The sequence below is a fragment of the Mauremys reevesii genome, linkage group 1, assembly GCF_016161935.1.
Source record: "Mauremys reevesii isolate NIE-2019 linkage group 1, ASM1616193v1, whole genome shotgun sequence".
Taxonomy (NCBI): domain Eukaryota; kingdom Metazoa; phylum Chordata; order Testudines; family Geoemydidae; genus Mauremys; species Mauremys reevesii.
Window position 1 is genome coordinate 64,658,925 of NC_052623.1, and position 22,005 is coordinate 64,680,929.

Below are 22,005 nucleotides of genomic sequence, written 5' to 3' on the forward strand. Positions count from 1 at the left end.
TTGGTTGGTAATCCCATGATCTCCTAAGAGTTCAAATCTATCAATCCCTCGCGAATGAAATTTTTGCTTATGTGAGGCTAGGAAATATGGCTGACACAGCAACTTCATGACACACACCAAAATGCATGTTATCACAGGAGGAAACAAAGAAGATAAAATAAAGCAATACATGCAAGTCTCAGAATAAAGCAATATTCCCCCAATCTGTTTTTTTCTGAATCTCCACCAGGACTTTATTAGAAACGAGGAGAGAGCTTTTTCATCAAATGTGATCTAGCAGGTCTTTAGCACCAAGCTGCACATTTCTTCTTGCTGATACTCATTTACCAGCACCTGTCTGGCTTCCTCATCTCATTACACTGCACAGGAGAAAGGGCACTGAGCTCTTTTTGCAGTATTTCCATCCGGGCCATAATCTCTGACACTATGCCTTTCACTACAGTTAGCTGCAGCTTCAACTTATTGTTCTCTTCCCAGAAGACTTTGTTCTCTTCCTGAAGAGCCTGGATTGCCTTTTTCTCTTCCAGAAGAGTCTGGTTCTCTTTTAGCAGGGCCTGGAGGGTTTGGTTTAGCTTCTGGACAGCCTGGAGAGCCACATTTTCCTCCTGGATGCCTGGGGCAGCCTTGTTCTCCTCCTGAACTGGGACAGCTTTGCTTTCTTCCCAGATGTCCTGGACAGAATTACTCTTTTTCTGGAGGGCTGAGCCAGCCTTGCTCTCATCTTGGATTGGGTTAGCTTTACTGTCCTCCTGGAAGGCAGGGACATCATCCTTGCTCTCCTCTTTGATTGGGGTAGCTTTGGTCTCCTTCTGGAAGACTGGGACAGCTTGGGTCTCCTCCCGGAGTACCTGTAAAGCCATATTCTTTTCTCGAACAACCTGAAGGGCCTTGTTCTCTTGGCTGACCTGGAAGCCTATGTTCCTTTCTTGGAAGATTGGGAAGGGCTTGTTCTCCTTCTGGAGAACCTGCTGGAGGGTCTCATCATAAATAACCTGGATGGCTTTGTTCTGTGTCCGGAGGCACTGGAGAGTTTTGTTCTCCTCCCTGAGGGCCTTGTTTTCAATACGGAGGGCCTTGTTCTCTTCCCAGAGTGCTTTGTTCTCCTCCCACAGAGTCCAGTCATTCTGCATCTTCTTGTTGTAATGTTTCTGTTGGGAAGCAAAAGGTGGCTGATTATAGGTCTCACTCACCCATTTGCCATCTACAAAGACAAATGTCTCATCACTTAGCTTGACCCGTGGGGGAATGTAATCCATATCTGGTTCTGCCCGTTGCATCTGGTGATTCATCAGATCAAAAGTAAGCGTGGGCTGACTTAGCGAAGTGAAGAAGTCTGTGTGAAAAGGTTTTCTTCAGTAATTATATAGTAGACTGTTTTCCTTAGCAAGGAGTAGATAGAACAGGGTCTGTGGAAAGGCTCAGTCAGGGCTGCTGGAATATGGAATACAAACAAACAGAATTAGTTATGAAGTTCAAAGACAGAACTGAACTCAGCTGACAAGAAATAAGTGAATTCTCAAAGTCTGTTCATTGATCAGCCTCTATCAGAATGGGTGTGTTGGCTGAAAACAATTTTTCAGGCACTGGCAAAACTAATACTACTATATCGACCAGCTTTTTTGTGCACAATACAGCTTCATCCTGAGCAAAGTTAAGGGGCTAAAAGACAGGACTCTAGCTCCCTATGCTATTTCATCCCCAGCCTATTCACAAGCAAATGAGTTATCAGATGTTATAGGTTTAGGCCCAATTTTCAAAAGTACCTTAGCAGGTTAGATGTCTGACTCCTATTGATATCGGTGGGAGTCAGGCACCTAACTCGCTCAGTGGGCTTTTCAAAAGCAGCTGTCTGCATTTTTATGCACCTAAATACCTTTGAAAATTCAGTCCTTGGTGCAGAAATTACTAGGTGAATTTCTGTGGCCTGTATTATGCAGGAGGTGAGACTGAATCAAAAAATGTATAAATCTCTGAAGATTTAGAGCACAGAATGGTATAACATGCACACAGAAAATGAGAAAAAACAGAACAAAAAAGATGGCACTGAACCACAGCACCGGCTTCTGGTTTTTCATAGATGATCCTCTTGCATGTTCTGCCACCATCTCAAAAATAGTCATTCTAAAAAAGAATTCCTTATGTTTCCTTCCGATCCCTCTTCATTCTGTTCCTTTGTCTGGATCCATTGGCAGTGCTACCGGTCTTCCTGTCCCCCAGACTTACAGTTTCGGTATTATATTTGACTCTTAAGCTTCCCCTCTCCCCAGTTCTTGTTTCTTGCTAATAAGTCCTATTGCTTCCTTCTTTTTCACATAACCAAAACCCATGTTTCCTTACTACTCCCACTGCTTGACCACAACTTAAGCACAGAAACTTGAGACAATCCGCTCCTCCTCTTACTTTTCCTCCTTCACTTGGACCAAATTTTGCTGCTCATGTCACCTTCCTCTTGCAACCCTCCTTGTACCCACCAGCTGGCTTCCTGTCACTTACTGCATCCAATTCCGTCTATTCAGCTTGTGTGCAGGGCCCTTGTCTGCCTCTAAGGTGCTACAAACACTTTTGGCAAAAGATACATAACTCACCTTCAAACCCATATAATATCTCACCTCCCCACACCTCTGTCCTCATTTTCAACTATGACTCCTCCATCTGTGCACTCTTCCCAATCTGCTCAGTCCTTCTCTTCTACTCTCCTTTGCATCTTCTAGCAGGTTATCTCATGTGTTGCCAGACAGCCTCTCTCTTGATTCCTTCAAATTCCTCTGTGAAACCCACTTCTTCTAGGGATACTCCCTACCTTCTTCTAGTCTCCAAAACCTCAACACTTCTTCCTGATGAACTTTTTGTCTTATCTTATAAGCCATTTGGAGCAGGGAACATCTCTGTGTATGTTTGTAAGCCACATATGGAGCAAGGACTCACGCAGTCTGGCTTAAGGCCCATCTGCTGTATCAGTTTACCTTCCATTTCACAAGTGGAGCTCTGTATTGACACAGATTTCACAAAGAATTCTGGCCAAGATTTTCAAAAGTGAAAGCCTAGAATTAGGTGTTTACCTCCATATTTAGGCATCAGATATATAAATGGCCTCATTTTCAGAATTGCTCTACTCTCACAAATGCCACCGAAGTCAGTAGGAGCTAGGACTGCTCGGCACCTCTGAAAACCTGGCCCATTTCTATTTCAGTGCCTGCATGTAGATTCAGGACCTAATGTTAAGCATCCAAGTTTGAAAATGTTGGCCCTGGCTGTGTCCCTTTCCAGGAAGTTTCTAAAAATCACACCTACCGCACTGAGTTCTCTTTGCAATCAAGAAAAAGAAAATATGCTCATTTTTAGCTTTTCAGTGGTCCATACTGCTGCTTCCAGTGGGAATTAAGATCAGCAAAATTACTCCTCCAGCAGCAATACAAACTTGGCATAATTTTTGAGAAAGAGCCCAGAGCGTGTCACCCTGGTCAAACCTGAGCTGTGGGACTAGTCATGTCTGGGTATTGGCAAGAAAATTCCCAGCACAACTTTTCATCATTTTGACTTATGTCTGGGGAGAGTGAGTTAAACCACTTTTTATGGAGAGGTGTTATTGTAGGCTTTAAAAACTTTAGCTCAGCTAATTCTGACATAATTCTACTAGGCTTTACATTGCTTCAGTTAACAACAATATAACTGCTCGTGATGCTGTCTGGGAATCAAAAGATCCTAATAATTTAGCTTCTTTCACATAATCTCTGTTAACTCTTCCCCCCCCCCCCCATTGGTTTCTCCTTCACTAAGACTATCCACAATTACCTCATAAATTACTGGAGTTCCTTTGACTTCTGAGGCTGCACCCTCTTTTTTCTAATAAGTTCCTGAATCTATTACTAATTCATGTCTTTTCTATATATTACTTAATTTTCTTAACTTTGTACACGCCTCAATTTTTTTACTTAACCTCTTGTGTGCCTCAGCTAAGAGTTGAGTCTCTGCTTTTTGTCTAACTGATCATTTAATAAGAATGCAGTGATCTCAACATCAGAGAGCAAAGATAGGGGTCATTGATTCATGGCTAATTATCTCTAGTGTAGCATAAACACGTTACCAAAGTTCAGGGTGGATTCTCCATCTCTGACAATTTTTAAATCAAGATCAGATCTTTTTCTAAAGATCTGATCTAGGAATTATTTGGGGGGTAAATTCTATGGCCTGTATTATACAGGAGGGCATCTTAGATTACGATGGTCCATTCTGGCCTTGGAATCTAAGAATCTACTATATATACACTAAGCCTCCAAGTCAAATTCACTGCTATTCTCTCTGTGTCATTGATTGACATTTTCCAATCTCTTTTCAAATCTCAATCAGTAACTCCATGGAAATCAAGGTAAAACTGGAGTAACACAGTGGTAAATCAGTCCCATGTAAAATGAGATTTGAAAAGAGATTGTCAGAGAAGAGATTGACCAGAAAAATGAGTAATGACCAAAAAAGAGATTGACCAGAGTAATGTCAAGTGATGAACCACACCCATCTTTTCTTTCTTGCAGAGGCCTTTTAATTTCTCTTAATCTCAGTTATTATTTTCATTTAGGTCTGGATTAAGCAATCCTGTAAGCAGTTTGGGGGTACAGTTTGCATGAGCAAAGCTATTTAAAATCAAGTTGAATAGTATTCTTCAGTAGTAGTAGGTGCATCTGCTCACCTCTGTTTAAAAGATAATAAGTTTAGCAATGTCCTGTTTCTTTTCTCTTTATCTTCTCCAAACACACAGTTGGTTTATAACTATAGTGCATCCAATGCTGAGGCCCAATGCCAGAAGCTGCCTCAGCCTCTCCCTCCTCAAAACTGATTTTCAACATGGCCAGAGACAGGACCTGGTTTTCAAACTGAGGCATGTAACAAGAAGGAAATGTGTCAGCTCCATTATGACATAGACACAGTATCAAAGCGCATCCAGAGTAACAGCACAATTGATGTAGGTGAAAAGTATCTGCTCCCCAGGCCTGTTAGACTTCAGTAGGATCTCAAGTGTTTTCCATCAAAAGTTTCCTAATACTGTACTGTATTCTCACAACTTAATCTCTATTGTTCCCACTACAATCTCTGAAGAATATGTTTTTTCCCTCAGATCTGTATGTGAATTTTTTTTAAAATAGAAGATACCTCTTTTTCCTTATAACAAGTAGCTCATTCTCAAGATTCTTCCTGAATCAAGTCCTTCTTCTGTCTTCCATCCTCACGTGTGATCTTAGAAGCAGTTCAAATGAATTCTTTTTCTAGTACTTCGTTTTTAGAGAACATGATTTGTTCCATCCCAGAAATTCTGCTGAACTGATACTGAAATTAACAAAACACCTTCCTCTTATCCGGTATGAGGCCTGGAGTAATTTTCCAAAACTAATGTTGAGGTTGGTGGGTTTTGGGTGGTGGTGGTTGTTTTTTTACTACAAATGAAAAGAGCTAGGATATCACCGAATCCTGTTAATAAAACAATAGACTGCAGAGAGTATCCGGGCATTAAAGCTAATGTCATTATCCAAAGCAGCTATTTGCATTTTCACATCTTTCCATTATTAATGATCTCTTCCTACTTCTTATTTGCTGCATCTTTAAAAGTAGAATAAAGTGTTTTCTAATTCGAGTGTTCCTAAATCACAAACACTACAGTTAATTTCTTCTCAGGTGAAAATATTAAACTTGGCCTTAGCCCTAAGGTAATTGTGATTCTTTTGGGAAGTTCGAGGTAAACCCATTCAGCTATTTTTGAGTTATGCAAGGATGATAAACCTAGGCATACAAATTCTCACTGTAATTTTTCCCCCCACTTCTATTTAATCTCAGACAACACTAAAGCATTACTAGTCACTATGGCAACTCCCTGGAGAGCATTCTGTTTACTTTCTAATTCAAGTATTCTACAGTGGAGAGCAGGAAAATCAGTTTCTTGCAGGGAGTTTGTCCACTGATAGAAGGGGATTGAAGTTTGCTTACTGGTGGAAGGGAGCTTTAGGAAAGGTGATTGTTGAACTGGTGATCCTCCTCAACTCCTGGAGAACCAAGGGGGTGCAATATACTAAAGCAGACTTTGGTAGAAAAGCTTAAGGGCTCAGTAACTTACTGGAGCCAAAGTTAGTGAAGATCAGAACAATCCAGTAATAAATACTGATCAAAAGAGAAAAAAATCTGATTCTTCCAGAGTAAAGTTTGTGGTTTATGTTTATTTTTCTATATCATATTTTCCTGCCTTTATTCATATCTGTACAAACTGGTGTGAATGAATCATCATTCTTTATGCTACCCCAGGATTTAAGGCTTGATCCACACCGGACCAAAGTCTGCGGAAAGACTGATACATACTTCAATGGGCTTTGCATCAGCTTCAGAACTGGTTAATTGAGAGAGGTACAGCAAGGTATTTGTAGCGTATTTTGTCTGTGTTCATGGCATGCTAATTGATCAGAAAGAGTTACCGGGGGATATCAAAGAATTCCTTCTGCTCTGAAAAGGACACAAGTGAATTGGGATGGCAGTGTATAAATTAGGGCTGTAAATTAATTGCAGTTAACTCAGCAATTATCTCAAAACAAATTAATCACGATTAAAATAATCAATCAAGATTAATCGCAGTTTTGATTGCACAGTTAGTACTAAATGTTGTTACCTTTTCTTGAATATTCCATTATTTTGCAACATCCAAGAAATGCTCTACACATGTTTCAGCATACAGTCTCTCTTCAGAATGCTTTACTGTTAAAGCAAACGACTGCAGTGTCCATGTAGCATCAGTCAGGTGTGCCATGACTCCAAGATAGCTGTGATCGCTCAAAGATGTACAGTTAAAGCATCAGCTAGTGCATTTTTCAGATGCTCCAACTTTGTACTCTTCTCATTGTGATCATAGGTGCTGATTTTTGATTTTGCCGATGGGTGCCCCAGCCCAGCTCCACCCCCTCCCCTGAGGCCCTGCCGCACTCTGGCCCCGAGGTCCTGCACCCATTCTGCCACCTCCCCCTAGGCTCTGTCCCCTGAGCACCTCCCACCCACTGCTTGCTCCCTTCTGCCCCTTCCTGCCTTAAGGCAAGATGTGTGTGTTTGGGGGGGCTGCCCACCCACCTGCCCAGTCCCAGCCCCCTATGACTAGCCCAAAGCTGCCCACCCAGACTGTCTCCCCCCAGCCCCCTGCAGCCAGTCCAGAAGCTGCCTGCCTACCCTGTTTCCCCCAGTCCCCTGTGACCAGCTGAGAAGCTGCCTGTGCCTTTACTTGCCCGCCCCTCACCAACTGGGCTCCCTCTGCCCTGGAAAAGGAATCACCTGCTGCAGTGGGAGCTGAGTTGGGAGATGCAGCAGCCACACACGCTGGGAAACAGATCCTGGCTGCATGCATACAGCTGATATGTGGCTTCATGCCAAAGAGCTGATTGGCTGGATGGGAAACAGCTGATTGGCTTCAGTGCAGCAAACAGCTTATAGGGGCTGTGCAAGCAATATATATGATTGGTAGCTGAGCACACATTTTTTTTCCAGGGGTGCTCCAGATCCGAAGCACCCATGGAGTCAGCACCTATGGTTGTGATGGTTTAGTCTTCCTGTATAGGCTCCCCCTTTACCAAAAGTTTCCCCAGTTCCTAATAAATCTAAACCCCTCCTCCCTACACTATCATCTCATCCATGCATTGAGAACCTCCAGTTCTGCCTGTCTAACTGGCCCTGCATGTGGAACTGGAAGTATTTCAGAGAATACTACCATGGAGGTCCTGGACTTCAATCTCTTACCTAGCAGCCTAAATTTGGCCTTCAGGACATCTCTCCTATCCTTCCCTATATCACTGGTACCTACATGTACCATAACCATCAGCTCCTCCCCAGCACTACACATAAGTCTATCTAGATGTCTTGAGAGACCCATAACCTTCATATGAGGCAGGCAAGTTACCATGTGGTTCTTCCAGTCATCACAAACCCAGCTATCTGTGATTCTAAATAGCTGAGGGATAGTTCAGTGGTTTGAGCATTGGTATGCTAAACCCATGGTTATGAGTTCAGTCCTTGAGGGGGCCACTCAGGAATCTGGGGCAAAAATTGGTTCTGCTAGTGAAGGCAGGGGGCTGGACTTGATGACCTTTTGGTCCCTTCCAGTTCTAGGAGATTGGTATATCTCCAATTATTACCTTTTAATAATCGAATCCCCCATAACTATTACTTGTCTCTTCCTAATAACTGGAGTTCCCTCCCTCAGAGAGGTATCCTCAGAGTGAAAGGATACCACATCATCATCTGGAAAGAAGGTCCCAACTCTGTGATCATTTCCCTCTGCTCCTGGTGGATGTTCTCCTACCCTGAGACTTTCATCCTCTGCAAAAGCACAGAGGCTAAAAGATGAGACTTTCCAGGACACTCCCAGTCTATGTACTTCTCTGTCTCCCTTAGCTCCTCCAGTTCAGCCACTCTGGTCTCCAAAGCCCGCACATGATCTCTGAGGGCCAGGAACTCCTTGCCCCAAATGCACACATACACCACCTGCCCATAGGCCAGGTAATCATACATGCTGCAGTGGGTCCAACAAACTGGATAGCCCCCACTCTGTTGCTGGACATCTGCCTGCATCCTCATTTTACTCCTGCAGCTGGTTCCTTTGTCGATGTTTTGTTTGCATCAGAGAGTGTTTTTGGCTTTTATGATCAAGGACTGTTAAGTGTACCCAGCTCCCCCGCAAACACCCCCTCTACAAACTCCTTGCAAAACTCCCCTGTTAGCCACCCCTGTTTCCTAGCTCCTCTGGTCACTTAGGGGTGCCTGCTTTAAAGCCCTGCCTCCTGGTTAAGGGTTGATGGGTGCTAAAGGACATAAGGATCAAAGCCTCTTTAAGAAGCTTTTAGCCTTCCCTAGCACGCCACTAGGCTCAGCACACGGTCCCCCAAACAAACAGACCACACAGTTTATTTCAGTCAAGCAGCAAGCACACCACAAACACACGCATTACTGACAACAAACATGCTCCAAGGGTCAAGTCATCACTCCACCTTCACATTGAGAACTCCTCATAAAACTCAGAGCTCCCCTCTCTCCCTCACATTTATCCATCGGAAGTATTTATAGAGAACAATCATACCTCCACCACAGCCTTCATTTTCTTAGGCTAAACAAGCCAAGATACTTATGTCTCTTCCTGTAAGACAGTTTCTCCATTCCTCTGATGATCCTTGCAGCTCTTCTCTAACCTGTTCCAATTTAAAATCATCTTTCTTAAACTTGGGAGATCACAATTGCCCGTGATATTGCAGATGAGGTGTGGTAATAACACTTCCCCATCTCGACTAGAAGTACCATGGCTGATGCATCCTCTGAGTCAATTAGACTTTTTCACAGCTGTATCACATTCGCAACTTATAGTCATCAACCAATACACCCAGGTTTCACTGAATCTATGCCACTCGCAACTGAGAACTCACCATTACCTTTCACTTTCCACTAGCACTATAAATAGAGGATTAATTCACAGAACAATTGATGTGTTATAATTTAAAAGAGCTAATCCCACTCCAAGACACCAGGAAACTGGAAGCCAGAACCCAAAAATCTCAAGGTGGCAGAAAGGTGGGAAACCCAATGACAGAGTTCTAGTATTTTAAGTGAAGATATGTTAAAAAAAAATAAAAAAACTCACTACTAACTAAGGTACATTCCCATCTTTTTTCCCATCAGGCTCGCAAGAAGAGGAATCTCACAACAGGCCTCAGCGCTACTGGCAAGCGCACAGGCTTTCACTGACACTTCTTCTCCAGCTGGCTTGGGTGCCTGTCTTTGGCTGCCAAAGGACAGCAGGTACCTGGACGTCCTGCTTGCTTGGCTGCAATGGCAAAGCTGTAGGACCCCTCCTCCTCGCTGCCACTCAGAAGGGAACCTTGGTCTTGAGCCTTCTCTTCTTTTTGAGGGGGGTGGGGGTCAGATGACTGAGTTATTGCTCTGGGCCTTTCCTCCCGCTCCCAGGCACCAACGCAAAAGAAGGACCTTACGCGGCCATGGGCCCAGCAGGTTTGCGCCAGCCGGGACTCGAACCTGGCTCACAGGAATGGGAACCCTGCATGATACCTCTACACCACTGGCACGCTGGCAGCCTGCTCTTCCTAAGGCGTCTCATCCTGCGTCGGGCGGCCTGCGTCGGCCGATCAAAGGAGAGCCGGTGTCCCGGGGCGGCCTTTGAGGTGGCCGAGAGGTTAAGGCGATGGACTGCTAATCCATTGTGCTCTGCACGCGTGGCTTCGAATCCCACCTTCGTCGTCGCCCTTCCCTTGCCATTTTGGCTACGGGGTCCTTCCTCCCGGCAACTTCTGCCCGTTGCCGCCCAAGCGACTCCTAGAACGAACAAGAGAAGCCCACCCGCCAGGAAAGCGGATCCTTGTGTCAAAAGAGAAGGGGCTCACTGGTCTGAGGACACAAGTTCCAGACCAGTTCAGCGTAGCCTGACGCGCTATGCTTTCGATCTGGATCTTAACGGTGTCCCGGAACGTTTCCTTGAAAAACTGAGACCTCCCCGATCCTTGCCCGCTGCTGTACGCCCCCGGTGTGTATGAAGAGTTCCGGCTAGAGACCGGAATGATGACTGCAATGTCGTGAAGCAAGGGGAGTCGGGAAAAGAAGTCTGCCCTAGGCAAAGGAAACCGTTTGCTTCTCTGAGCAGCCCGCTCGCCAGGCAGAGAGAATCAAGGGTCATTGACGTAGGAGGTAGAGAAAGCTCTCAAGCTAACAAGCAGAAGAGGAGACGAGAGCATGGCGTCTCCACCCAGCAGGAGAGAGAAGCTTGGTCTGGGTTTTACTTTGCATTGCCAAGGCTGACTGGTCTAGAAAGACGGGGGTCTGAACTTCAAGTCATGAAGAACTGACTCAACTGATTGTATCAGATAGTACTGTAGTCTGAAAGGGTATTGAGCAAGGTCTTTTCTGGAAGCCTCTCGCACACTGGTGATGAATATCCTGGTGAAATGGAGGTCTTACCACTAGCTGAGGAATTAGGAAGACTCCCTGATCTTCTGCTTTACAGCCTGGGAGCAAAGCAAGGGAGAAGCAGGCTTTCCCCCCAAACAGGAGGGAAGGCAGCTAGCTCCCTGTCTCCAAAGAAATGGAGTAAGGGGGGGAGGCAAAGCCAGGGAAGCCTCATTTCCATAGAAATCAGCAGGGGGCTGGGAAGCGCAGAGGAAGGGAAGAAGAGCAGAAGGTCATCCTGCCCCTTGAAAGAAGGTGCTGGAACTTTGGAGGAGAGAAGCCATCTTTGGCATCCATCACTAGACAGCCACAAGGCGCCAGAGCGCTCGCAAGCTGAGCCCTTCAAGCAAGGAAGGCTTGAAGTCTCTGGGAAGTGAAGCTAGGTGAGAAGCCTGGTAAGGCAAAGCTCTTTCACCTAGGAAGAGAAGGGAAAGCCAGCTCCTTGTACTGTTCTGTGGAAGGGCCTGGGCAAGAGGTGACCCAAGCGGGACAACGCCACAGTGCCTCTCGGGCCAGCCGGGTCTCCCGTCAGGCTCGCAAGAAGAGGAATCTCACAACAGGCCTCAGCGCTACTGGCAAGCGCACAGGCTTTCACTGACACTTCTTCTCCAGCTGGCTTGGGTGCCTGTCTTTGGCTGCCAAAGGACAGCAGGTACCTGGACGTCCTGCTTGCTTGGCTGCAATGGCAAAGCTGTAGGACCCCTCCTCCTCGCTGCCACTCAGAAGGGAACCTTGGTCTTGAGCCTTCTCTTTTTTTGAGGGGGGGTGGGGGTCAGATGACTGAGTTATTGCTCTGGGCCTTTCCTCCCGCTCCCAGGCACCAACGCAAGAGAAGGACCTTACGCGGCCATGGGCCCAGCAGGTTTGCGCCAGCCGGGACTCGAACCCGGCTCGCAGGAATGGGAATCCTGCATGATGCCTCTACACCACTGGCGCGCTGGCAGCCTGCTCTTCCTAAGGCGTCTCATCCTGCGTCGGGCGGCCTGCGTCGGCCGATCAAAGGAGAGCCGGTATCCCGGGGCGGCCTTTGAGGTGGCCGAGAGGTTAAGGCAATGGACTGCTAATCCATTGTGCTCTGCACGCGTGGGTTCAAATCCCACCTTCGTCGTCTCCCTTCCCTTGCCATTTTGGCTACGGGGTCCTTCCTCCCGGCAACTTCTGCCCGTTGCCGCCCAAGCGACTCCTAGAACGAACAAGAGAAGCCCACCCGCCAGGAAAGCGGATCCTTGTGCCAAAAGAGAAGGGGCTCACTGGTCTGAGGACACAAGTTCCAGACCAGTTCAGCGTAGCCTGACGCGCTATGCTTTCGATCTGGATCTTAACGGTGTCCCGGAACGTTTCCTTGAAAAACTGAGACCTCCCCGATCCTTGCCCGCTGCTGTACGCCCCCGGTGTGTATGAAGAGTCCCGGCTAGAGGCCGGAATGATGACTGCAATGTCTTGAAGCCAGGCGAGTCGGGAAAAGAGGTCTGCCCTAGGCAAAGGAAACCGTTTGCTTCTCTGAGCAGCCCGCTCGCCAGGCAGAGAGAATCAAGGGTCATTGACGTAGGAGGTAGAGAAAGCTCTCAAGCTAACAAGCAGAAGAGGAGACGAGAGCATGGCGTCTCCACCCAGCAGGAGAGAGAAGCTTGGTCTGGGTTTTACTTTGCATTGCCAAGGCTGACTGGTCTAGAAAGACGGGGGTCTGAACTTCAAGTCATGAAGAACTGACTCAACTGATTGTATCAGATAGTACTGTAGTCTGAAAGGGTATTGAGCAAGGTCTTTTCTGGAAGCCTCTCGCACACTGGTGATGAATATCCTGGTGAAATGGAGGTCTTACCACTAGCTGAGGAATTAGGAAGACTCCCTGATCTTCTGCTTTACAGCCTGGGAGCAAAGCAAGGGAGAAGCAGGCTTTCCCCCCAAACAGGAGGGAAGGCAGCTAGCTCCCTGTCTCCAAAGAAATGGAGTAAGGGGGGGAGGCAAAGCCAGGGAAGCCTCGTTTCCATAGAAATCAGCAGGGGGCTGGGAAGCGCAGAGGAAGGGAAGAAGAGCAGAAGGTCATCCTGCCCCTTGAAAGAAGGTGCTGGAACTTTGGAGGAGAGAAGCCATCTTTGGCATCCATCACTAGACAGCCACAAGGCGCCAGAGCGCTCGCAAGCTGAGCCCTTCAAGCAAGGAAGGCTTGAAGTCTCTGGGAAGTGAAGCTAGGTGAGAAGCCTGGTAAGGCAAAGCTCTTTCACCTAGGAAGAGAAGGGAAAGCCAGCTCCTTGTACTGTTCTGTGGAAGGGCCTGGGCAAGAGGTGACCCAAGCGACAACGCCACAGTGCCTCTCGGGCCAGCCGGGTCTCCGTCAGGCTCGCAAGAAGAGGAATCTCACAACAGGCCTCAGCGCTACTGGCAAGCGCACAGGCTTTCACTGACACTTCTTCTCCAGCTGGCTTGGGTGCCTGTCTTTGGCTGCCAAAGGACAGCAGGTACCTGGACGTCCTGCTTGCTTGGCTGCAATGGCAAAGCTGTAGGACCCCTCCTCGCTGCCACTCAGAAGGGAACCTTGGTCTTGAGCCTTCTCTTCTTTTTGAGGGGGTGGGGTCAGATGACTGAGTTATTGCTCTGGGCCTTTCCTCCCGCCTCCCAGGCACCAACGCAAGAGAAGGACCTTACGCGGCCACGGGCCCAGCAGGTTTGCGCCAGCCGGGACTCGAACCCGGCTCGCAGGAATGGGAATCCTGCATGATGCCTCTACACCACTGGCGCGCTGGCAGCCTGCTCTTCCTAAGGCGTCCTCATCCTGCGCCGGGCGCCCGCGCCGGCCGATCAAAGGAGAGCCGGTGTCCCGGGGCGGCCTTTCAGCTGACGAGGTGGCCGAGAGGTTAAGGCGATGGACTGCTAATCCATTGTGCTCTGCACGCGTGGGTTCGAATCCCACCTTCGTCGCCGCCCTTCCCTTGCCATTTTGGCTACGGGTCCTTCCTCCCGCAACTTCTGCCCGCTGCCGCCCAAGCGACTCCTAGAACGAACAAGAGAAGCCCACCCGCCAGGAAAGCGGATCCTTGTGCCAAAAGAGAAGGGGCTCACTGGTCTGAGGACACAAGTTCCAGACCAGTTCAGCGTAGCCTGACGCGCTATGCTTTCGATCTGGATCTTAACGGTGTCCCGAACGCTTTCCTTGAAAAACTGAGACCTCCCGATCCTTGCCCGCTGCTGTACGCCCCGGTGTGTATGAAGAGTTCGCCAGAGGCCGGAATGATGACTGCAATGTCTTGAAGCCAGGCGAGTCGGGAAAAGAGGTCTGCCCTAGGCAAAGGAAACCGTTTGCTTCTCTGAGCAGCCCGCCGCCAGGCAGAGAGAATCAAGGGTCATTGACGTAGGAGGTAGAGAAAGCTCTCAAGCTAACAAGCAGAAGAGGAGACGAGAGCATGGCGTCTCCACCCAGCAGGAGAGAGAAGCTTGGTCTGGGTTTTACTTTGCATTGCCAAGGCTGACTGGTCTAGAAAGACGGGGGTCTGAACTTCAAGTCATGAAGAACTGACTCAACTGATTGTATCAGATAGTACTGTAGTCTGAAAGGGTATTGAGCAAGGTCTTTTCTGGAAGCCTCTCGCACACTGGTGATGAATATCCTGGTGAAATGGAGGTCTTACCACTAGCTGAGGAATTAGGAAGACTCCCTGATCTTCTGCTTTACAGCCTGGGAGCAAAGCAAGGGAGAAGCAGGCTTTCCCCCCAAACAGGAGGGAAGGCAGCTAGCTCCCTGTCTCCAAAGAAATGGAGTAAGGGGGGGAGGCAAAGCCAGGGAAGCCTCGTTTCCATAGAAATCAGCAGGGGGCTGGGAAGCGCAGAGGAAGGGAAGAAGAGCAGAAGGTCATCCTGCCCCTTGAAAGAAGGTGCTGGAACTTTGGAGGAGAGAAGCCATCTTTGGCATCCATCACTAGACAGCCACAAGGCGCCAGAGCGCTATAAGCTGAGCCCTTCAAGCAAGGAAGGCTTGAAGTCTCTGGGAAGTGAAGCTAGGTGAGAAGCCTGGTAAGGCAAAGCTCTTTCACCTAGGAAGAGAAGGGAAAGCCAGCTCCTTGTACTGTTCTGTGGAAGGGCCTGGGCAAGAGGTGACCCAAGCGGGACAACGCCACAGTGCCTCTCGGGCCAGCCGGGTCTCCCGTCAGGCTCGCAAGAAGAGGAATCTCACAACAGGCCTCAGCGCTACTGGCAAGCGCACAGGCTTTCACTGACACTTCTTCTCCAGCTGGCTTGGGTGCCTGTCTTTGGCTGCCAAAGGACAGCAGGTACCTGGACGTCCTGCTTGCTTGGCTGCAATGGCAAAGCTGTAGGACCCTCCTCCTCGCTGCCACTCAGAAGGGAACCTTGGTCTTGAGCCTTCTCTTCTTTTTGAGGGGGGTGGGGGTCAGATGACTGAGTTATTGCTCTGGGCCTTTCCTCCCGCTCCCAGGCACCAACGCAAGAGAAGGACCTTACGCGGCCACGGGCCCAGCAGGTTTGCGCCAGCCGACTCGAACCCGGCTCGCAGGAATGGGAATCCTGCATGATGCCTCTACACCACTGGCGCGCTGGCAGCCTGCTCTTCCTAAGGCGCCTCATCCTGCGCCGGGCGGCCCGCGCCGGCCGATCAAAGGAGAGCCGGTGTCCCGGGCGGCCTTTCAGCTGACGAGGTGGCCGAGAGGTTAAGGCGATGGACTGCTAATCCATTGTGCTCTGCACGCTGGGTTCGAATCCCACCTTCGTCGTCGCCCTTCCCTTGCCATTTTGGCTACGGGGTCCTTCCTCCCGGCAACTTCTGCCCGTTGCCGCCCAAGCGACTCCTAGAACGAACAAGAGAAGCCCACCCGCCAGGAAAGCGGATCCTTGTGCCAAAAGAGAAGGGGCTCACTGGTCTGAGGACACAAGTTCCAGACCAGTTCAGCGTAGCCTGACGCGCTATGCTTTCGATCTGGATCTTAACGGTGTCCCGGAACGTTTCCTTGAAAAACTGAGACCTCCCCGATCCTTGCCCGCTGCTGTACGCCCCCGGTGTGTATGAAGAGTTCCGGCTAGAGGCCGGAATGATGACTGCAATGTCTTGAAGCCAGGCGAGTCGGGAAAAGAGGTCTGCCCTAGGCAAAGGAAACCGTTTGCTTCTCTGAGCAGCCCGCTCGCCAGGCAGAGAGAATCAAGGGTCATTGACGTAGGAGGTAGAGAAAGCTCTCAAGCTAACAAGCAGAAGAGGAGACGAGAGCATGGCGTCTCCACCCAGCAGGAGAGAGAAGCTTGGTCTGGGTTTTACTTTGCATTGCCAAGGCTGACTGGTCTAGAAAGACGGGGGTCTGAACTTCAAGTCATGAAGAACTGACTCAACTGATTGTATCAGATAGTACTGTAGTCTGAAAGGGTATTGAGCAAGGTCTTTTCTGGAAGCCTCTCGCACACTGGTGATGAATATCCTGGTGAAATGGAGGTCTTACCACTAGCTGAGGAATTAGGAAGACTCCCTGATCTTCTGCTTTACAGCCTGGGAGCAAAGCAAGGGAGAAGCAGGCTTTCCCCCCAAACAGGAGGGAAGGCAGCTAGCTCCCTGTCTCCAAAGAAATGGAGTAAGGGGGGGAGGCAAAGCCAGGGAAGCCTCGTTTCCATAGAAATCAGCAGGGGGCTGGGAAGCGCAGAGGAAGGGAAGAAGAGCAGAAGGTCATCCTGCCCCTTGAAAGAAGGTGCTGGAACTTTGGAGGAGAGAAGCCATCTTTGGCATCCATCACTAGACAGCCACAAGGCGCCAGAGCGCTCGCAAGCTGAGCCCTTCAAGCAAGGAAGGCTTGAAGTCTCTGGGAAGTGAAGCTAGGTGAGAAGCCTGGTAAGGCAAAGCTCTTTCACCTAGGAAGAGAAGGGAAAGCCAGCTCCTTGTACTGTTCTGTGGAAGGGCCTGGGCAAGAGGTGACCCAAGCGGGACAACGCCACAGTGCCTCTCGGGCCAGCCGGGTCTCCCGTCAGGCTCGCAAGAAGAGGAATCTCACAACAGGCCTCAGCGCTACTGGCAAGCGCACAGGCTTTCACTGACACTTCTTCTCCAGCTGGCTTGGGTGCCTGTCTTTGGCTGCCAAAGGACAGCAGGTACCTGGACGTCCTGCTTGCTTGGCTGCAATGGCAAAGCTGTAGGACCCCTCCTCCTCGCTGCCACTCAGAAGGGAACCTTGGTCTTGAGCCTTCTCTTCTTTTTGAGGGGGGTGGGGGTCAGATGACTGAGTTATTGCTCTGGGCCTTTCCTCCCGCTCCCAGGCACCAACGCAAGAGAAGGACCTTACGCGGCCACGGGCCCAGCAGGTTTGCGCCAGCCGACTCGAACCCGGCTCGCAGGAATGGGAATCCTGCATGATGCCTCTACACCACTGGCGCGCTGGCAGCCTGCTCTTCCTAAGGCGCCTCATCCTGCGCCGGGCGGCCCGCGCCGGCCGATCAAAGGAGAGCCGGTGTCCCGGGCAGCCTTTCAGCTGACGAGGTGGCCGAGAGGTTAAGGCGATGGACTGCTAATCCATTGTGCTCTGCACGCGTGGGTTCGAATCCCACCTTCGTCGTCGCCCTTCCCTTGCCATTTTGGCTACGGGGTCCTTCCTCCCGGCAACTTCTGCCCGTTGCCGCCCAAGCGACTCCTAGAACGAACAAGAGAAGCCCACCCGCCAGGAAAGCGGATCCTTGTGCCAAAAGAGAAGGGGCTCACTGGTCTGAGGACACAAGTTCCAGACCAGTTCAGCGTAGCCTGACGCGCTATGCTTTCGATCTGGATCTTAACGGTGTCCCGGAACGTTTCCTTGAAAAACTGAGACCTCCCCGATCCTTGCCCGCTGCTGTACGCCCCCGGTGTGTATGAAGAGTTCCGGCTAGAGGCCGGAATGATGACTGCAATGTCTTGAAGCCAGGCGAGTCGGGAAAAGAGGTCTGCCCTAGGCAAAGGAAACCGTTTGCTTCTCTGAGCAGCCCGCTCGCCAGGCAGAGAGAATCAAGGGTCATTGACGTAGGAGGTAGAGAAAGCTCTCAAGCTAACAAGCAGAAGAGGAGACGAGAGCATGGCGTCTCCACCCAGCAGGAGAGAGAAGCTTGGTCTGGGTTTTACTTTGCATTGCCAAGGCTGACTGGTCTAGAAAGACGGGGGTCTGAACTTCAAGTCATGAAGAACTGACTCAACTGATTGTATCAGATAGTACTGTAGTCTGAAAGGGTATTGAGCAAGGTCTTTTCTGGAAGCCTCTCGCACACTGGTGATGAATATCCTGGTGAAATGGAGGTCTTACCACTAGCTGAGGAATTAGGAAGACTCCCTGATCTTCTGCTTTACAGCCTGGGAGCAAAGCAAGGGAGAAGCAGGCTTTCCCCCCAAACAGGAGGGAAGGCAGCTAGCTCCTGTCTCCAAAGAAATGGAGTAAGGGGGGGAGGCAAAGCCAGGGAAGCCTCGTTTCCATAGAAATCAGCAGGGGGCTGGGAAGCGCAGAGGAAGGGAAGAAGAGCAGAAGGTCATCCTGCCCCTTGAAAGAAGGTGCTGGAACTTTGGAGGAGAGAAGCCATCTTTGGCATCCATCACTAGACAGCCACAAGGCGCCAGAGCGCCATAAGCTGAGCCCTTCAAGCAAGGAAGGCTTGAAGTCTCTGGGAAGTGAAGCTAGGTGAGAAGCCTGGTAAGGCAAAGCTCTTTCACCTAGGAAGAGAAGGGAAAGCCAGCTCCTTGTACTGTTCTGTGGAAGGGCCTGGGCAAGAGGTGACCCAAGCGGGACAACGCCACAGTGCCTCTCGGGCCAGCCGGGTCTCCCGTCAGGCTCGCAAGAAGAGGAATCTCACAACAGGCCTCAGCGCTACTGGCAAGCGCACAGGCTTTCACTGACACTTCTTCTCCAGCTGGCTTGGGTGCCTGTCTTTGGCTGCCAAAGGACAGCAGGTACCTGGACGTCCTGCTTGCTTGGCTGCAATGGCAAAGCTGTAGGACCCCTCCTCCTCGCTGCCACTCAGAAGGGAACCTTGGTCTTGAGCCTTCTCTTCTTTTTGAGGGGGGTGGGGGTCAGATGACTGAGTTATTGCTCTGGGCCTTTCCTCCCGCTCCCAGGCACCAACGCAAGAGAAGGACCTTACGCGGCCACGGGCCCAGCAGGTTTGCGCCAGCCGACTCGAACCCGGCTCGCAGGAATGGGAATCCTGCATGATGCCTCTACACCACTGGCGGGCTGGCAGCCTGCTCTTCCTAAGGCGCCTCATCCTGCGCCGGGCGCCCGCGCCGGCCGATCAAAGGAGAGCCGGTGTCCCGGGCGCCTTTCAGCTGACGAGGTGGCCGAGAGGTTAAGGCGATGGACTGCTAATCCATTGTGCTCTGCACGTGGGTTCGAATCCCACCTTCGTCGCCCTTCCCTTGCCATTTTGGCTACGGGGTCCTTCCTCGGCAACTTCTGCCCGTTGCCGCCAAGCGACTCCTAGAACGAACAAGAGAAGCCCACCCGCCAGGAAAGCGGATCCTTGTGCCAAAAGAGAAGGGCTCACTGGTCTGAGGACACAAGTTCCAGACCAGTTCAGCGTAGCCTGACGCGCTATGCTTTCGATCTGGATCTTAACGGTGTCCCGGAACGTTTCCTTGAAAAACTGAGACCTCCCCGATCCTTGCCCGCTGCTGTACGCCCCCGGTGTGTATGAAGAGTTCCGGCTAGAGGCCGGAATGATGACTGCAATGTCTTGAAGCCAGGCGAGTCGGGAAAAGAGGTCTGCCCTAGGCAAAGGAAACCGTTTGCTTCTCTGAGCAGCCCGCTCGCCAGGCAGAGAGAATCAAGGGTCATTGACGTAGGAGGTAGAGAAAGCTCTCAAGCTAACAAGCAGAAGAGGAGACGAGAGCATGGCGTCTCCACCCAGCAGGAGAGAGAAGCTTGGTCTGGGTTTTACTTTGCATTGCCAAGGCTGACTGGTCTAGAAAGACGGGGGTCTGAACTTCAAGTCATGAAGAACTGACTCAACTGATTGTATCAGATAGTACTGTAGTCTGAAAGGGTATTGAGCAAGGTCTTTTCTGGAAGCCTCTCGCACACTGGTGATGAATATCCTGGTGAAATGGAGGTCTTACCACTAGCTGAGGAATTAGGAAGACTCCCTGATCTTCTGCTTTACAGCCTGGGAGCAAAGCAAGGGAGAAGCAGGCTTTCCCCCCAAACAGGAGGGAAGGCAGCTAGCTCCCTGTCTCCAAAGAAATGGAGTAAGGGGGGGAGGCAAAGCCAGGGAAGCCTCGTTTCCATAGAAATCAGCAGGGGGCTGGGAAGCGCAGAGGAAGGGAAGAAGAGCAGAAGGTCATCCTGCCCCTTGAAAGAAGGTGCTGGAACTTTGGAGGAGAGAAGCCATCTTTGGCATCCATCACTAGACAGCCACAAGGCGCCAGAGCGCTCGCAAGCTGAGCCCTTCAAGCAAGGAAGGCTTGAAGTCTCTGGGAAGTGAAGCTAGGTGAGAAGCCTGGTAAGGCAAAGCTCTTTCACCTAGGAAGAGAAGGAAAGCCAGCTCCTTGTACTGTTCTGTGGAAGGGCCTGGGCAAGAGGTGACCCAAGCGGGACAACCCCCCAGTGCCTCTCGGGCCAGCCGGGTCTCCGTCAGGCTCGCAAGAAGAGGAATCTCACAACAGGCCTCAGCGCTACTGGCAAGCGCACAGGCTTTCACTGACACTTCTTCTCCAGCTGGCTTGGGTGCCTGTCTTTGGCTGCCAAAGGACAGCAGGTACCTGGACGTCCTGCTTGCTTGGCTGCAATGGCAAAGCTGTAGGACCCCTCCTCGCTGCCACTCAGAAGGGAACCTTGGTCTTGAGCCTTCTCTTCTTTTTGAGGGGGGTGGGGGTCAGATGACTGAGTTATTGCTCTGGGCCTTTCCTCCCGCTCCCAGGCACCAACGCAAGAGAAGGACCTTACGCGCCACGGGCCCAGCAGGTTTGCGCCAGCCGACTCGAACCCGGCTCGCAGGAATGGGAATCCTGCATGATGCCTCTACACCACTGGCGCGCTGGCAGCCTGCTCTTCCTAAGGCGTCTCATCCTGCGTCGGGCGGCCTGCGTCGGCCGATCAAAGGAGAGCCGGTGTCCCGGGGCGGCCTTTCAGCTGACGAGGTGGCCGAGAGGTTAAGGCGATGGACTGCTAATCCATTGTGCTCTGCACGCGTGGGTTCGAATCCCACCTTCGTCGTCGCCCTTCCCTTGCCATTTTGGCTACGGGGTCCTTCCTCCCGGCAACTTCTGCCCGTTGCCCAAGCGACTCCTAGAACGAACAAGAGAAGCCCACCCGCCAGGAAAGCGGATCCTTGTGCCAAAAGAGAAGGGGCTCACTGGTCTGAGGACACAAGTTCCAGACCAGTTCAGCGTAGCCTGACGCGCTATGCTTTCGATCTGGATCTTAACGGTGTCCCGAACGTTTCCTTGAAAAACTGAGACCTCCCCGATCCTTGCCCGCTGCTGTACGCCCCCGGTGTGTATGAAGAGTTCCGGCTAGAGGCCGGAATGATGACTGCAATGTCTTGAAGCCAGGCGAGTCGGGAAAAGAGGTCTGCCCTAGGCAAAGGAAACCGTTTGCTTCTCTGAGCAGCCCGCTCGCCAGGCAGAGAGAATCAAGGGTCATTGACGTAGGAGGTAGAGAAAGCTCTCAAGCTAACAAGCAGAAGAGGAGACGAGAGCATGGCGTCTCCACCCAGCAGGAGAGAGAAGCTTGGTCTGGGTTTTACTTTGCATTGCCAAGGCTGACTGGTCTAGAAAGACGGGGGTCTGAACTTCAAGTCATGAAGAACTGACTCAACTGATTGTATCAGATAGTACTGTAGTCTGAAAGGGTATTGAGCAAGGTCTTTTCTGGAAGCCTCTCGCACACTGGTGATGAATATCCTGGTGAAATGGAGGTCTTACCACTAGCTGAGGAATTAGGAAGACTCCCTGATCTTCTGCTTTACAGCCTGGGAGCAAAGCAAGGGAGAAGCAGGCTTTCCCCCCAAACAGGAGGGAAGGCAGCTAGCTCCCTGTCTCCAAAGAAATGGAGTAAGGGGAGGCAAAGCCAGGAAGCCTCGTTTCCATAGAAATCAGCAGGGGCT

General features: G+C 50.4%; 1 protein-coding gene and 9 non-coding genes across 11 annotated transcripts; 7 read left to right on the forward strand and 3 right to left on the reverse strand.

Moving 5' to 3' along the window:
• Positions 1 to 205: 205 nt before the first annotated feature.
• Positions 206 to 6,769, reverse strand: CBY2 (chibby family member 2). 2 transcript variants are annotated; one of them, XM_039497827.1, is made up of 2 exons: positions 6,644 to 6,769; positions 206 to 1,431 (listed from the first exon to the last, which is right to left on the reverse strand). In XM_039497827.1, the coding sequence occupies exon 2, from the start codon at positions 1,287 to 1,289 to the stop codon at positions 324 to 326; it is 966 nt and encodes a 321-aa protein (XP_039353761.1). In that variant the 5' UTR covers positions 1,290 to 1,431; positions 6,644 to 6,769; the 3' UTR covers positions 206 to 323. The 2 variants fall into 2 exon arrangements, with proteins under 2 accessions (XP_039353761.1, XP_039353755.1); XM_039497821.1 differs by lacking the exon at positions 6,644 to 6,769 and adding an exon at positions 4,685 to 4,883.
• A 3,402-nt stretch (positions 6,770 to 10,171) lies between these two features.
• On the forward strand, positions 10,172 to 10,260 carry TRNAS-GCU. Its single transcript has one exon. It is a non-coding gene; the product is annotated as a tRNA-Ser (tRNA).
• Positions 10,261 to 11,827: 1,567 nt separating this feature from the next.
• TRNAG-CCC lies at positions 11,828 to 11,898 on the reverse strand. Its single transcript has one exon. It is a non-coding gene; the product is annotated as a tRNA-Gly (tRNA).
• Positions 11,899 to 11,981: 83 nt separating this feature from the next.
• On the forward strand, positions 11,982 to 12,070 carry TRNAS-GCU. Its single transcript has one exon. It is a non-coding gene; the product is annotated as a tRNA-Ser (tRNA).
• A 1,560-nt stretch (positions 12,071 to 13,630) lies between these two features.
• Positions 13,631 to 13,701, reverse strand: TRNAG-CCC. The gene has a single exon. It is a non-coding gene; the product is annotated as a tRNA-Gly (tRNA).
• A 98-nt stretch (positions 13,702 to 13,799) lies between these two features.
• Positions 13,800 to 13,881, forward strand: TRNAS-GCU. The gene has a single exon. It is a non-coding gene; the product is annotated as a tRNA-Ser (tRNA).
• A 1,724-nt stretch (positions 13,882 to 15,605) lies between these two features.
• TRNAS-GCU lies at positions 15,606 to 15,686 on the forward strand. The gene has a single exon. It is a non-coding gene; the product is annotated as a tRNA-Ser (tRNA).
• A 1,733-nt stretch (positions 15,687 to 17,419) lies between these two features.
• Positions 17,420 to 17,501, forward strand: TRNAS-GCU. Its single transcript has one exon. It is a non-coding gene; the product is annotated as a tRNA-Ser (tRNA).
• A 1,729-nt stretch (positions 17,502 to 19,230) lies between these two features.
• Positions 19,231 to 19,310, forward strand: TRNAS-GCU. The gene has a single exon. It is a non-coding gene; the product is annotated as a tRNA-Ser (tRNA).
• Positions 19,311 to 21,031: 1,721 nt separating this feature from the next.
• TRNAS-GCU lies at positions 21,032 to 21,113 on the forward strand. The gene has a single exon. It is a non-coding gene; the product is annotated as a tRNA-Ser (tRNA).
• The last annotated feature ends 892 nt before the right edge of the window (positions 21,114 to 22,005 follow it).

What these genes read in the sequence shown, in the direction of transcription:
- CBY2 (XM_039497827.1), bottom strand. Translation starts at nt 1,289, where the DNA reads ATGAATCACCAGATGCAACGGGCAGAACCAGATATGGATTACATTCCC.